The sequence below is a fragment of the Bidens hawaiensis genome, unplaced genomic scaffold, assembly GCF_021521415.1.
Source record: "Bidens hawaiensis isolate Kalapana, Puna unplaced genomic scaffold, B.hawaiensis_p1.1 tig00036290_1, whole genome shotgun sequence".
NCBI lineage: Eukaryota > Viridiplantae > Streptophyta > Magnoliopsida > Asterales > Asteraceae > Bidens > Bidens hawaiensis.
The window spans coordinates 78236-94568 of NW_027496317.1; the positions used below are offsets into that span (position 1 = coordinate 78236).

The following is a 16333-nucleotide window of genomic DNA, read 5'->3' on the forward strand; positions in this document are numbered from 1 at the left end:
TAGTGCTCGCTTAAAGTAGTGTTGATTAGGTTGTTCAAAAAATTTCGAATCTGAATCCGAATTATCCGAAAATCTGAATCCGAAATATCTGATAATTCGGATATTTTTGTCACACCCGACCCGGGGGGGGGGGGGGGGGCTAGTCGTGACCGACAGGTATCAACCATGAGCAGCGGAAAATAAATAAACTTAAAAGGAAATTCATAACGTGCTAAGAGTTTGCAAATTCAAAGATACAACTACAGCAAACGGGTCAACGATGACCCATAAATTGTCTTAGATGCATAGCACCATTAATTAGTCTAGGATGTCATCTAACGATTACATCTTTATTTATCAAGTAGTCTTCCATGACTACATTACTTTATTATTGAAAACCATGGCTTCTACGGTTCACTAAGGCGACTAAGGCGTAACCTCATTCCCTTCCCCAATGGCTAAGTTACCTGAAAAGTACATACTAAAATACGTCAACATAATGTTGGTGAGCTCGTGAGTTTAAGACACATAATAATAAAGTTGACACATCATGGTATATCACATATCAAGTCCACAATCAAACCTGCAACTAGCATAAGTATCCCCCATCTCATACTAGAAGTTATACCGTCCCAGACTATCGCCCTGCTAAAAGCAATAATCAAACACGTAGGTTATATGCCGCAACGATCCGCAGATCTCAGTGTGGTTTACCCAACATAGGGTCACTGTGCGTGGGGGTCTCCCAAATAGTACTACCCATACAAGCCTCCGGCCCATCACCTCGGGCTAATGATTGTGTAAAAGTTGGGACAAAATTTAGCAGTAAAACGCCCCGATAGTTCCATACCATATAAAAAGTTTAGGAGTATGTACTAGTTCCCAAAAAATTAAGTAAAAAGGGATTACACGCGAGACTCACCGAACGCTCCAAGTAAATCAATGACTGACTTCCCGAAAGTGGTGGTTCCTATGGTAAATAACGAATTATAAATACTTAACTCAACTAGTTTTAACCTCAATAACGATTGAATAGTGAAACGGGTATTTATCTCTAAGCGTTGGCCCAAGTGTTAAGTTCTCGGTGGATAAAGTTTCCTTTTATGGAAAGTTTACTCTTATACAATTTATAATATTGATGATGTGTGTTCAAGTATTTAGTTTAACATCTAAATGTGTTAGATATCTCGTTTTACTTGGCCGAGTTTTAATAAAGTTTCTATATTTAGAAAGTTCGGCCTTATGTTCAGTTGCGGTTAACCGTACGACCATAAAAACAATATAATTTATTCACATCAGTAGCATGATCATTTCTAGTTGGAAATTTAAGGCCTCGGTTTTCAAAAGTTAACAATACAGGTAGTTATTAGTGTTGTCGGTTTTTATCGACAACCCTTTAAAGTATGGTTTTCGTAAACAAATTCCCTTGTAACTAAAATTCCAAATTTTCCAGAATATTAAGGTATACGAAAACATATTATTTTCAGATCTGATATTTCAGAAAGTTTGGTTATGTAAGGACTTTGTTCCCGTATTTTCGTTTAGCATTCGTTTTGGTGAAAACCGGGTTTAAGACTTGTTTGATTTTTAGAAAATAAGTAAGTACTAAAATTATAACTTTATTAAAATATAATTACTATAAAAAAATCAGAATGTTCATATTATTGTATTTTTGAAACTGCCCGTTCGGTTTATGTCGGTTCACCGCAACTAGCGGTTAAATGTCGAATCTTGACCAAAGAGGTGTTGTTTTTCTATAAAATGTTTTATACATTTATATTAAATATTTTAAACAAAAATTTCTGGAAAAATATGAATCTTACCTTTCTGTAGCGTTTTAGTCTTAAAAACTGGCCCGTTCGGTTTTAAATGAAACAACACTTTAAAGTTTGTAAACGGGCCCGTTTAGTAAATCCGATTTTCCTTATCATATCTTAGCTTATATTTACCTTTTTAAAATTATAAGCTTCTGTTTTAAGGGTTCGGTTTCATAATATTCGGAAGTTACGGTTTTAACTTGATTCTTTGTTCCAAAAATACCCTTTTAAACAAAAACCCACTTTTGGTCATTAAACCACTTAAGACCAGTTATAATACATAAAAATAAGTTGTTTTTACATTCCATGGGTTTTAAAAACATACCCTTGGCTGTATTAATGCTAACGAACTCGGTTTCGGCCCGTTTGGCTTCTAGTTCGATTTATAATGCGAGGTTTCGCGAAAACAGTTTCGGGTCAGCTTATTATCTTTCAAAATATCATTTTTAGAGTTGTAAAGTAATGTTGTATTTTTATTTAGGTTTACGGGTTAATTTCTTAGTTAAACGATTTACAAAATACGGGTTTTAGAATGTTTTTAACAAACGGTTGATGTTACTTTTCGGGGCTGAACTTGTGCAGGTTTCTGGGATTATTTTTACTGTTTTACACTTCTGGAAATTATGTTAAAATCCAGAAGTTAAAGTGGTCACTTGTCGGTGCGGTTTTTAAACTAGTTTATCTATTAAACGAGTTACCGGACGGTTTTATTGTTAGCTTTTGGGTTTGGTTATTTTCCAGGTTTAAGGACAAAAATAAAATGCTTTTAACTTCTGCAACCTATGTCAACAGTTCAGAAGTTAAAAAGTCGCATATTTATCCGGTTTTCGAACTAGTTTGCCTTTAAACGAATAACCGAATGGCCATTATTTTGGCCATGGTTTTGGTACTGCATGACACGTGATTTTTATGGTTCCAGGCCCGTATTATGTTCTGTGGATTCTGGTTATTTAAACGAGGTCTTATTGTTCAGTTTTTAGCCCGATTTGTTAGTTTGAAACCATAGTTTTTGTTTACAAATTCGAACTTATTCAGAAAGTTAATTTACTGATGCTCTAAATCAGATTTATTATTATGTTTGTTAACAATGTTTAGATAGATTTTAAGCAAAGTTATTTACTTGTTTGTTCACGGTTTAACATGCGGGTTTAACACGGAGCCGAAGCTTAGAATAATATGCAGACAGAAACGAATGTTGGCTATAGTGGTACCTGGTGCAGGTTAGGGTTTCACGAGTAATCTGATTCCTTGCTTCTGGACTGATTCCACGAGCAAGCCAAAGACAAACACGAAGATGAAGGTTGTTGTAAGTGACAAGAATATTAGAACAATCGAGTAGGGTACGAATCAAAATAGAACAATAATAATAGAACACTGGATTACCAGATTATGGATGCTCCTTGGCTGGTTCAGAATCTTCAGCAGAGAGACAGAAAGATAAGCAGATAACTGATAGTTTATTTTGAAGATGTTGTAAGAATAAAGATGATAACATTGATTTAAATTGAGAAGAGGGAAAGATTTGATCAGAGAATTTCTTGGATACTGAAGGCATGCACAGGCTCTGATTGGGGAAGAGAATTGGTGGAACGTGAATGGGGGCAGAGATGGTTAGCAGATTTAATTGGGCTGCAGGAGATTTGTTTTGATTTTTGGTATATAATATCTTTTGTTATTATTATTATTATTATTATTATTATTATTATTATTATGTTCTAGATAATTAACAATGGGGCTAGTCTTTGTATAAAAATCATGGGTAATATATTGTAGGTGATTGTATTACAAATCACGATTCTCGTTTATCGGTTTTTGTTTCATTTTATTCGGTCACCGGACGTAACATAGAATGTCGTTTGGTGTTTGAGTTATATGTTTTGGATAACCGGTATGATTAAATAATTCTTGGAATGTTTCTTAAAACTTTCGAGTTATCGGGCTCGGGTTCGTTTCGGTTAAACTAGTGCTTGTTCGTTTTGTTTTTATTTGGCCAAGCCTATCGACATACGGTTCGGTTCGACCAACACTATGTTCGGTATCTATATTAAAAAAAATTAGCCCTATACTTGGGGTTGTCACAATTTCAAATATATGATATTAAATTTTAGTTTTTTAAATTATTTATTAATTTAAAGACATGCCCATTAAAACCCATATATCTGAACTTATCCCATTCACTCGTTTTCTGTTATGCTGCCATCAATCTTATATTTCACATCACGCTGGCGTTGCCACCAAATCTGCTCATTGCAACCTTCAACCGTCCATCTGAAATCGCTGGCTTTGCTCAAAAGCATCCACCACTAGTTCATCGGTCACTACCTCTGAAGAATGTTAATTGATGTTCATTTAATTTTAATTACAAAGGATAAACGTACTGCATAATCTTGCCATCTAACTTCGTTTGAGATCCTGTCACTAGTCAGAGCCCTTAAAGACTGTCGACTCATGTGCACACAAAAAACAGTCCTTAGTTTTGTTTTCTTTTTCTAAATAAATGTCAACGTGATTACATTGAGTGAATTGATTTCAGTTGTTATATTATTTACAAAAGACTGTTGCAATATGGGTTAATTTCGGATTTTAAAAACTAAAATAAATAAATGTAAATATTATTATAAAAAATGTTTCGTTTTTTGGAAGTTCAATAACTAATTGGTAAGACTTTCAAGATAAGATTCAAAAATTATAACACAGAAAAATAAAGATTGTTATTCATATAAAAATGAATTAATTTACATAAATTGTCTAAGCTACATAAAATATAAAATGATAGAAAATTAATAACTAAAATACATTCATAATGACCAAAACAAACAAAATCAACATACTCTCAATCAAATATTTTTTCCATGTAATTAGCCAATCCACCAAGTTGGCAACCATAAACTGAAATTATTAAAAATAAATTATTGTTAGATATACTGAACTATTAAAAAACAAATCAGTAAGAATTATCAATGGATGTAATCGGAACAATTATCATAATAATTCCGATAAGGAAATAAAGCAACAATTTTTTCGTATATCTCAAAACCTTCAACATGTCAATTGAATCTTGGAGTTTGATGTAAAACCTATATAGATTATAGTAAAATTAGATTACAATTAAAAAGAATACAAAAAACAAAGTGAAAAGAAATTGAAATGACAATGAAAATAACGAATAATTTTTGGTATGACAATATATCTTACCAAACGATCCTTAATAAGAACTTCAAGAGAATTGTTATTCACATGGTCATCGTCAATATAACAACCACGTCCAGATCAACAACACCAAAGCTATCATTATCTGATTATATAAATATGAAACAAAAGTTAGCAACAACTAATTTAAATAAAAATGACTAATATATCGAATAAATACTTTACCGGAATGTTGTGTCCGGCTAATCGAAGCAATGGACGACTGAAATGAAAACGGATTCATCTTGAAGCATAAATATATCGTATATTGAGAGAGAGAGAGAGAGAGAGAGAGATGGGGGATAAAAATGAATTTGAGGGGTTGAATGTTAAGGTTTATATAGTAGTTATGGGTGATTTGACATTAATAAAAAAAAGGTAATATGTTGCATGGAATCTATGTGGCATCATATGTGAATGCCCTAGTTGAATGCCATGTGGAATATTGTATTGCTTTAATAGTATTGTTAGATGATTGATTCCATTTCATTCCATTGATTTCATTCCATGATTTCTATTCTCAAATACTAAACACTACCTAAGTTTTATACCATAAGCATTACGTATTGTATTACTTAAAATTTAAGATGCCCATAGGTCTTGCATTATTATATTATTATAGTGTGTGTCTGCATATAACAAAAAAAGGTTTAGAACGTATATACGATTATAAATTAGCTTATGCTAACTTAAATCGCTAGACTCTATGACGTGCATATTTGAGGTCGCCCTTAGTTGATATGGAGGTTACATGCTAGACATGTGACGTTATTCCCTAGCTGCCCTTGATGCCTCGTTCTTGCCACACGTACTGGTACCGAACTTTTAGAATTCAAGATCGGTACCGATTTACATTATGTTTGGGATTGAGTTTGAAAAATGCTTATTGATGTTTTCAAAAAGGTAAAAAGTTTAACTGTGTTTGGCAATCAAAAAAGTTTTTTTATTTTAGCTTTTTGAAATTATTAAAAAACAGGTTTTCCAAAATTCCAAATCCTAACTTTTCAAAATGATTTTTTGACCAAATAAATATTTTTCAAACTGAATCCCCCTTTTAATACCATGCTCATCCATACACCCTTACTAAAAAAACTAGTATTTAATTAATTGTTGACCATAAACTAACCCTTTTTGGTATTAATCCATCATCTCCAGCGAACAAATCTATAAAATAACGGCTCCCCTGCGACTTGTTTTAATATTATATTTATAAATCTGAAGGGCTTGGCTTGAGTTGGTGGTGAATGAGATCGCGTAATGGCGCACCTGAATTCGTCACTCGTACTCTTTCTCTTTCTCTTGCTTCACCTTTTTCATACGGCCATCGCCAGAGGCGGTGAAAGTCATTCAGGTCAACTTCCTTTTCAATTATTATTATTATTATTATTATTATTATTATTATTATTATTATTATTATTATCATCGGTTATTGATCATATACAACTTGTTTATCTGCTGATTTATTTCGATTTTTATGATCCTGTTGTTTTGTTGTTCGTTTAGTGCATCTGCTTCTATTTAGTTAACACTTATTATTATTATTATAAGAATTTGAATGAAATGAAATGAATTGAAAGTTTTTATATTAGATTTATATTTGTGTTGATTTGTTTGAAGTTAGGTCAAGTTGATGAGAAAGATAAATGCTTGTAGGGCTATAATCGAACAAAGACGTGTTCTGTTCGTCCGTTAAGCTTTTACCGGCCAAGCGAACGGTTCACGAACACCTAACCGAATGAAATTTCTTGTTCGTGTTCGTTCATTAAGAAAATGAACTTGTTTGTGAACAGCTCACGAACACAAATGAGCATAAACAATGTTTCGTTTGATTTGGCTAACCGAGAATAGTCAGTGTTAACGGCTCAGTTTGGCTACCAAATTTGTGTTGATGTTTTTCAACATTTATTTTATATGTTAATTTACATATAAAATTTTCACATAATACTCTCGGGTATATATATATTTTTGTAGTTAATAAATTTGCTTAAATCTATATGATAAGATCATAAAAGTCATTAAAAAAGATTAAAAGCCGTTAATGAACAAACATAACACACTAACATTCACGATCATAAATGGATTTAAACGAACACATTATCGAATGTTCTTGTTAGTTCATTTAGTTAATAGAACAAAATTCCGTGTTCATGTTCGTTCATTTATTAAACGAATGAATGTAAATGAACTTCCCGCCAAACAGTTCGCCCAACATTCAGTTCGTTTACAGCCCTAAACGCTTGCATATAACATATTTTCGCGTAATCTTAGTTGATTTATGATCAACAGGTTTTGTGGATAATTCATATGCTGCTGCTTCAAGAAGACATCTGTCTGAAGAAAATCACTTTAAGAAACTGTACAGTAAAATATGATATATTTAGAATACTATTTGAACCATATAATTAGTTCTCCAGTAGTTTGATTTATCGCAATTTCTGAATGTCTGCATTACAGTGATAATTTAGCTCATGGATATATGACTAATTCTGATCTTGAGAAGGCTATGAAGGCATTTCATGGTAGATGCAGTCGCATATCAAGGATATACAGGTGACTTATTCTATCGATACATTTAGATTTTGTTTTATGTTCTGCTAGATGTAAAAATTTTGTTGGGAGGAAATAGTTACTGTTTTTTTAAATGATGTTTGTGTAATTAGCTGACTCGTTCTTGATTCTCTCTTTGAGGGCTTTTAATCATCCACCAGTATTGGGAAAAGTGTCTTTGGAGTTCCACTGGTAACATATTCAAAAGTTATATGTATTTTCTTGTAATAATCACCAAGGTTATACTTTTTTATATTTTCTTTCAATTTATGTAATGTAGTGGGCGATGGAAATATCTAACAGGCCTGGGAAGGAAGAGGCTAAACCTGCTTTCAAGGTAAAATAATATCATATTGTAGCATATATTATTAGTATACACTAATTCATGATTGGCTTAAATATTATTAATTGTTATATATCTTGGATGTTGTAGTTTATTGGGAATGTGCATGGAGATGAACCTGTTGGGCGTGAACTTCTATTACTTCTAGCAAATTGGTTGTGTGACCATTATATGAAGGATCCCTTGGTAACTTTTTTTTGCTTTGAAATATAAATTTGTTATAAATAATGGCATCAGTTGAAGCTATAATAAACTTTGTGATCTGTATAGCTTATTTCCAATTTTGACACAGTCTGACCTCAAAGTCAATGGTCAATGCAGGCGACACTGATTGTAGATAATGTGCACCTTCACATCCTTCCATCCATGAATCCTGATGGGTTTTCACTGAGGAGGCGTGGTAATGCAAACAACATTGATCTCAATCGTGATTTTCCAGACCAGGTATTACATTTACTTCACTTTTATCTTATATTTTTTCCTTTGGTTATATAGGTGATTGTTGAAAGCACTGAATTGACATTACATGCAGTTTTTCAAAATTAATAATGATCTCACCGAAAGACAACCCGAGACAAAAGCGATCATGAATTGGATTAAAAGCATACGTTTCACAGCCTCTGCTAGTCTTCACGGGGTAATCATAATCTGAAACTTTGTAAAAGTTTAATAAAGCATACATGCGATAGTTTTTTGTTTTGAGAAAGAAAGTTATGTCATGGTCTTTTTACATATTTAAAGAAAAGTAGCTTGTTATGCTATGCATACTTTTTTTTTTCTTATATACTTGTTATGCTTATATGTGTTAGATATATACACTATAAAACTTTTTCAACCTGTTTAATAGACCACCCATATTACAATGTATCCGCCGCTGAAATAAATCAATCTAAAAGTGTATCACGACTCTCAAATTATCCAGGCGTAATTGAATCTCACGAATTCCTAACAGAGTCAATCTTCATGTCAAATCTTTTAACATATACTTTCTTATTTCTCAGGGAGCACTTGTCGCTAATTATCCATGGGATGGGACCCAAGATAAGAGGTGAGTTTTCAAAATTGTGATTTATTGTTGCTTTTAACAAACCATGCTATAATTCATTGTTTAAATTTTGTCATAAAATTTAAAGTACCATCATTCTATAGCATAAATATTGACCATTGATTTTTTTTTCATATCATAATTCATAAGTATGTTGACCATTGATTTTTTTCACTATTGCAGCAAAAGTTACTACGCGTGTCCTGATGATGAAACTTTCAGATATATGGCAAAATTGTATAGTGAGTCGCACTATAATATGTCTCAAAGTCAGGAATTCAAAGCAGGAATCACAAATGGGGCCCTATGGTATGTTACGTGTTCCAAAATTTTCAAAATTCAGAAAGTGCCATATGATTTTACTGAAATTTGACTCACTGATGTAAAATTAGAAAATAGATGATTGTAGAGTTATCTTTTACATGTTTCGTCCTTTCCACTAACAGTCGTTAATTTTTTCAGTTAAGTCATGTGAATTGCACAAGAGTGCATTTTCGTCCTTTGATATACAGTAAATTTTTCCATTTAATTTTGATTTTATATGTTTTACTTGATAACTATTTAGTTTTTTCAGTTTTTACATTAAAGGGCAAAATGACAAAAATGCCCTCAGGTGCAATGCACATGACTGGACTTAACAGAAAAGTTTACCACCCATTAGTGGAGAGGACAAACTGTGTAAAAAAATTTGAACATAAAGGACAATTTCCTGAAATTTGCTATATACCTAAAGGATGGAAGGGTAATTTACCTATTTTTAATCTTTTAAATATAATTCTGCTGCAGGTATCCCATATATGGCGGCATGCAAGACTGGAACTATATTTATGGCGGCTGTTTTGAACTGACTTTGGAGATTAGTGACAACAAATGGCCTCCTGCTAACGAGGTCAGTTTTGTTCATTAATCATTGACCGGAATCAGTCAATGTTTGACCAAAAAGTTATATTTTTATTTCCTTCATGATATGCAGCTTCACACGATATGGCAATACAATAAAAAGAGTATGCTTCATCTTGTTGCAAGCCTTGTGAAGGTAATTTTATTTTCATTTTACTAGTTTTAAAATCTAAATAACTGAGTTTATTTCATATTATTTTTTTAATTTATGATTATTATTGTGTAGTCAGGAGTTCATGGGAGGGTGTTTTCATCAGATTGTGGGGAGCCTTTACCTGCATCCATTGCGATAAAGGGTATGAATTATACGGTGTGTTGACTGTTGACTCATAATATCTTATTATTTTGCCTTTGTTATTAAATATTTAATATTGAAATGGCATTCACTTTCTTGCAATACTGATTAGAAGTTTAAATACGTGTGGGCCCATGTTATTATTTTTTTGACAAATAGCACACATAATATTTGCTAGGGGTGGTCGTCTTGGTGGGTTGAACCTAACACATAGGTTTGGTTCCATTAAACAGGTTATTATTATTAAATATAATTATTTTGCTTTTATTATTAAATATTAAACATAGGTTTGTCTATACATTTACACCGGTTATATTATTCGGTTATCCGATTGAATTTGGTTCGGTTATCAAAATAAGCAAGATTTGTGGAACCAAAAATCAATTCACAATTCAGATATGGTTAAGAACCAAACTGAAAACCTAATTCAGAATTCGCTTTGGTTATTTACGGATACGGTTTGGTTTTCGGTTTTTTTGCACACCCTTACCGACACAGACCAGAAAAATTACACGAAGCTAGTAATCATGTAAGGCACATGAACCCGAACATGAAATGCGTATTCACGCCTTCATGGGTTGACACGAATGTGACTTGTTTTACCTAGAATATTGTTTGCATACCAGAACTCTAGAATTACAAATTTGTAAAAAACACTTATGTTTAATATGATAATCTACAGATAAAAGCGAGTGAAACATTAGCTGATTATCATCGGTTACTGGCTCCGGAACATCAGTATGAAGGTACCTTTGATTTACTTCCCGTCTATTTTTTTCTATTTTTAATATATGTTCTCTTTTATTTATATAAAGATTCTAACTTGGGCCTCAATTGTGTTTAAATGCAGTAATAGCATCAATGCCTGGTTACAAAACTCGAAGCACAACTATCAATATGGGTGAAGACCCAATGACAGTTGATTTCATACTTGAGCCGATCAATAGTTATCTGCCACATCAGCTCTGCAATAGGAGCAGTATAAACATATTAGAGGTTGTAGCAAAGCCTCATTTTCAGGCTGCTCTAATTTTAATGTTAGTTTTGACTTTTCTCTTTTTCCTAATGAAGAGAAAAGCCATTTCTAACCATTTTAGAGGGCGGAAACAACGGCGCGTGTCGGCTGTGTAAATCCCTTTTAAGCTAATTTTTGTTTTTTGCTCATATTGTTTATTACTTTATTAGCATTGATATACAGAAAGTTGTTATTGTGTTATCATGGAAGCATAGAAACAGGAGTATAGAAAGGTTGAGGAGTGATTTAGTCCATCTGGTTAGTCTTTCTTATAAATAGCTTGTGGCTTGGAGCTCACTTGAATCTGGCCCAGATTGAAGCCTAGCCAAACCGAGCAGAGTCATGAGCTCTTACTTCAAAAGATCCCAAAAATGATGATATATTTAACTTGAACGTGCGTATTATATTTCCTTTTTAAAACGAGCACACCTGTGCTTGAGCTCAAATTTTTAGCTTGGTTTACAATTTGAGTCGAGCCAGAGTTGGCCCTGGCTAGGCTCGTGACCAGTAATAAATAATGTAAAATATAGTTTGTTTGCATTTGTGTGTTAATGCATTAGGAAAACATTTATGCATAATCTTGATTATTCCCCTTTATCATTGTCACAAGTTGCCACTTTTAGCCTAAATCTCTTCATTTTATGTTGGTAACGGCACGATGACTCTGTAGCCCGTTGGTGATCCGTTAGTAATAATAGACGAATGTCTTTGTCATGCTTTTCCATGTTTGATTCTGGATCATATGTCTTGTTATGGTTTGCAATGGCGTATCGTAGTTTCCCATAACATATTCGTTTGAAACTTCACATTTCTCAAAACACGCTCTCCCATAAACAGTCAATTTTCAAAGAAGGGGCACAATTTATTTCGACAATATTTTTGATAGTCTGTCGTTGGGAACTCAACTATAACCATAAATATCAACCGGGTGTGTCCGTTATCGATTGTGTATGATACAACACAGAAGAGTATCCATACAAAAAGTCATCGATGTTCCATCAGATATGGTCTCACTTATCGTCAGCAATGGATACCTATCGGAAATGACTATCATTGATAGAAATTTGACAAATAGGCCTTCGGTGATACCCAATTACCCGTGTTTTCTACTAGTGAAAATCTCTAATTTATCCTTCCAGTCTCAATTAACTTTTAACTAATCATAAAACTGACACTGATTTAATCTTAACCATTAAACATATTTGATCAAGGATCTAGATTGTTTTTTAGGTTTATCCAACCAGGGACGGCCCTATAGTGATATCGGGTGAAGCTAGGGCTTGAGGCCTCTGGAAAAAAATAAGGCCCTCATTTAAAAACTAATATTTATGTATTTGTAGAAAATCATATTTAAATCGTATAAGTGAAAGTAAAACAAAAACTATATATTGGCCTAGTGGTCACTATGAGGCCTCCAACTTTGAAGTCTTCCCAACCCAGGTTCGATTCTATATGATATACTTTTTATTTTATTTGTTACTTTATTTTTTATTCACTCAGTTACTAATTTTTTCCCAATCTCAGTGTTACATTTTTCCACCGGGAAAGTTATTTTTCCTAAATTCTCCCAATCATACTCTTTTTCCCAATTAATATTGATTATTAAAATCCAATAAACCTATATAATTCAAACTCCTTTACGAAAACAAAAAATCAAAAATTTTGTAGTTTCATATACAAAACACGACAATCACTCGATAAATTCTACAAATTAAGCTTATAAATTCTATAATTTCACCTCTCTAACGTTTGATAAGGCCTCAATTTTTCGTACGCTTTAGGCCTCCAAAATGGTTGGGCCGCCACTGTATCCAACTCTATGTATGTATGGTGACATGGCGTATGTTTGGGTGTCAAGAAAAGAGACTTTAAATATACACAATGAGCCATATTAGATCGATTTTGGTTTCCAGTCTTATGTATAATTTTAAAATCTGTAACATACTTGTCATATACCCATTACTTAGTATATTTGGGCAACTGGCATGTATCACCTGATGTCATACTCGTCCAAAACTAAGAAAAAAAAACTGTGAAACATATCGTACCCGGTTCCGTACTCGAAAAGTAAATAAGACAAAAGTTCCTTTGTTTAGACTAAAACGTAAAAAAGAGAAACCCAGTCTGAATAAACCGAATCTGCCAGTTTACTAAAACTAAAGGACCTGATATGTAACATAGTAAAAAACAGAACTAGAATAGAATAGAATAGATCGAATGAATGAATGAACGTTGGCGCCTGTTATTTGTTTGTTTGTTTGATGATTCGGCTGCCATGTCCTTCCGTCGAAGAACCTTGCTCAAGGTCATTGTCCTCGGCGACAGCGGGTACGTATACCTTCTTCATCTATGATCATGTTTTCATCATGTTTGTTTATATTATATTATTTGTGATTTTGTAGGGTTGGAAAGACGTCATTGATGAATCAGTATCCTTTATAAACGTTAAATTATATTGTTCATGCGTACGCATATAGCACCGATACATTTTGTGTAATTTTGATTGTGTTTGTTGATTGTTTGGATAATAATGTTACGGATTTGGATGCGAAGATTGTATTCGTTATCAGATAATTGGATGATCTGGTAATCGGTTGCTTACGCGTAGAGATAATAATTAGGTAATTCGGTTTTTTTTTTTATTATTATTTTAATCAGGAAATTTGAACAACAGCTTAAGAATCACTAGGATTAAATGGGCTATTTCCAGCTTCAGGTTGATGTAATATATTTGTATTTTCTGGAAGAAAACTAATTTAAAACATATCATATAAATAATACCAATAGAAAGGTACCAGTGATAATTATGTAATAAAAAATGTAGTTTCTTTGGAGATTGATAGCTTCAAGATGTCATTGTAGAACTTTGATCCCAGTATTAATTATTTCATATGTTTTATAATTTATCTATATTGAAATTTAACAAATACTTCAAAAAGCAGTATTTTTATTCTGAAATAAGATTGAAAAAGGTGATATTATTCATGCATTTGAAATGGAATTGTAAACTGTTGATCTTTAACTTCTACTAAAGATATGTACATAAGAGATTTAGTCAGCAATATAAAGCTACAATTGGAGCTGATTTTGTGACCAAAGAGTTGCAGATAGATGACAAGATTGTCACACTGCAAGTAAGTTGTTCTATATAACTGAATGCATGATCTTAAAGTTTTTATTTATTTATTTATTTTATTTATTTATTATTTTTTTTTTTTTGCATTTGATTTAATAAAATTCTTTTTCTTTTTCTTTTTTTTTTTACAAAAAATGATTAGATTTGGGATACTGCTGGACAAGAGAGATTTCAAAGCCTCGGGATTGCATTTTACCGAGGAGCCGATTGCTGTGTTCTAGTTTATGATGTAAATGTTATGAGATCTTTTGAGACACTTGACAATTGGCATGAGGAATTTCTCAAACAGGTGTTGCGAATTTGTTAGAAACATTTATATATATGGTCATACTAAACAAATTCCACTGTTTTTCAGGCAAATCCATCGGATCCGAGTTCTTTTCCGTTCATATTGCTTGGAAATAAGATTGACATAGATGGTGGAAATAGCCGAGTGGTGAGATCGTATGTTGATGATTTTTGTACTTCTAGTATGGTTACTTAAACGCTTTTGAAATTAGGTTTCCGAGAAGAAGGCAACAGACTGGTGTAGTTCAAAAGGGAATATACCTTACTACGAGACATCTGCAAAGGAAGACCATAATGTTGATGATGTGTTTTTGCGTATTGCTAAAAGCGCGATGGCGAATGAGCATGACCAGGATCTGTAAGTGCACATTTACAATATTCAACTTTTGGCTATTGTTTCAATTTTTATATTGTGAGCGCGACACGAGTAATAGAATTACTATTAGGTTGACTATGAAAATGAAAAATCATAGATTTACTTTTAAGCTCGCAAGCATAGTCAAGCACTGAAGCTCGATGTCTGAAGCTAGGACTCTAGCACATTTATTGATTGAGCTCCAAGCTCGGGCTTGAGACAACATTAAGTGCTAGCACCTTCTATAACCTTGTTTCAAAATATTAATGCTACCTCCGTAGTTGACTTGGTCAACATGATCAGAATATGAGCCACAAAAATGGTTTATAGAACTTTTCAGTTAGCATATAATATAAGTTTGGCTGCTGCCTAATTCATTTTGGTTGCTTTGATATTCTACAGATACTTCCATGGAGTCCCGGATGCTGCAACAGAAACCGAGCAACGTGGTGGATGCTCATGCTAAGTTTAACATTTGTTCCTTTTTTTTATTTATCAATTCATGAATTCTAAAGATGGTAATGTTTACGTTATGGTTCTTTGATATCCAAATCTTGATACTTGCTTACATGTTTTTCTTTCCTTAGATTTGGCTCAGTTTTTTGTATAGATCTCTATAACTATTATACACTCGCATATCTAATAAAATCCATGTATAGAGCCTTAGCGTAGTTTTTGTGTGCTTTGGTGGTTTCATTTCCTTGGGTTATACACGCAGAATGTGCAGGAGAGGAGGGTTCCTTAAATGCCCAACTCGGTTTTGACTTAACTAAGTGTCTGAAAGGTCTCGCCCAATGGGAGACGACTAGACTCGTGATCCATGAAGTTGGCCACCAAGCGTCGGCTCTATGAACTAACAAGTGAGAGATTGATGAGGTGGTCTGACCATTAGGGTAGAGGGGGCTTGTTAGGCCGTTAGGGGGAGCAGCAAATATGTACCAAAGGGTTTGTAGTCTAACAATATAAAGGTGTGTAGTTATTGGGTTTCTTCTCAACTAGATTTTCGAGTACGTTTAGAGTAGTACTAAATTGTTCTATGGCGTCGCTGCCAAAAAGAACTTAGGGTGTAGCTTGGGTTTCAGCTCTAGACATTGTATACATAAATCTTTTTTCTTTCATGGGTGACACCAAATATCACTGTAATATTCAGTCCCATTCTCTCATCCTCATACTATAAAAAAGATTCAGTTATTAGCTTTTTACTCGTTCTCTTTATTCTAACCACTCTAACTGTAACCAGATGCTCATAGAAAACTAAGTATGATATGTATACCCATGCTAATGAAAGTTATTATCATTAGATGGTCAACAGACCTCAGATATTAGTTCTACTACGGATATGTAGTTACTAGTTGATGGATGGCACCCAAGGATTTGCGAAGTATGCTCTCTCAACCAACACTAAGGACAGCCAAAAACGTCTA

General features: G+C 33.2%; 2 protein-coding genes across 2 annotated transcripts; both read left to right on the forward strand.

Moving 5' to 3' along the window:
- Window positions 1-6172: 6172 nt before the first annotated feature.
- Window positions 6173-11636, forward strand: LOC143588265 (carboxypeptidase SOL1-like). The gene is made up of 15 exons (XM_077069321.1): window positions 6173-6336; window positions 7272-7341; window positions 7440-7535; window positions 7694-7724; window positions 7813-7869; window positions 7966-8061; window positions 8197-8319; window positions 8408-8512; window positions 8877-8923; window positions 9104-9229; window positions 9707-9809; window positions 9894-9956; window positions 10047-10130; window positions 10798-10861; window positions 10966-11636. The coding sequence occupies exons 1-15, from the start codon at window positions 6243-6245 to the stop codon at window positions 11244-11246; spliced, it is 1440 nt and encodes a 479-aa protein (XP_076925436.1). The 5' UTR covers window positions 6173-6242; the 3' UTR covers window positions 11247-11636.
- A 1745-nt stretch (window positions 11637-13381) lies between these two features.
- On the forward strand, window positions 13382-15767 carry LOC143588266 (ras-related protein Rab7-like). The gene is made up of 7 exons (XM_077069322.1): window positions 13382-13458; window positions 13533-13559; window positions 14165-14264; window positions 14409-14555; window positions 14622-14702; window positions 14767-14912; window positions 15312-15767. The coding sequence occupies exons 1-7, from the start codon at window positions 13406-13408 to the stop codon at window positions 15373-15375; spliced, it is 618 nt and encodes a 205-aa protein (XP_076925437.1). The 5' UTR covers window positions 13382-13405; the 3' UTR covers window positions 15376-15767.
- Window positions 15768-16333: the final 566 nt, after the last annotated feature.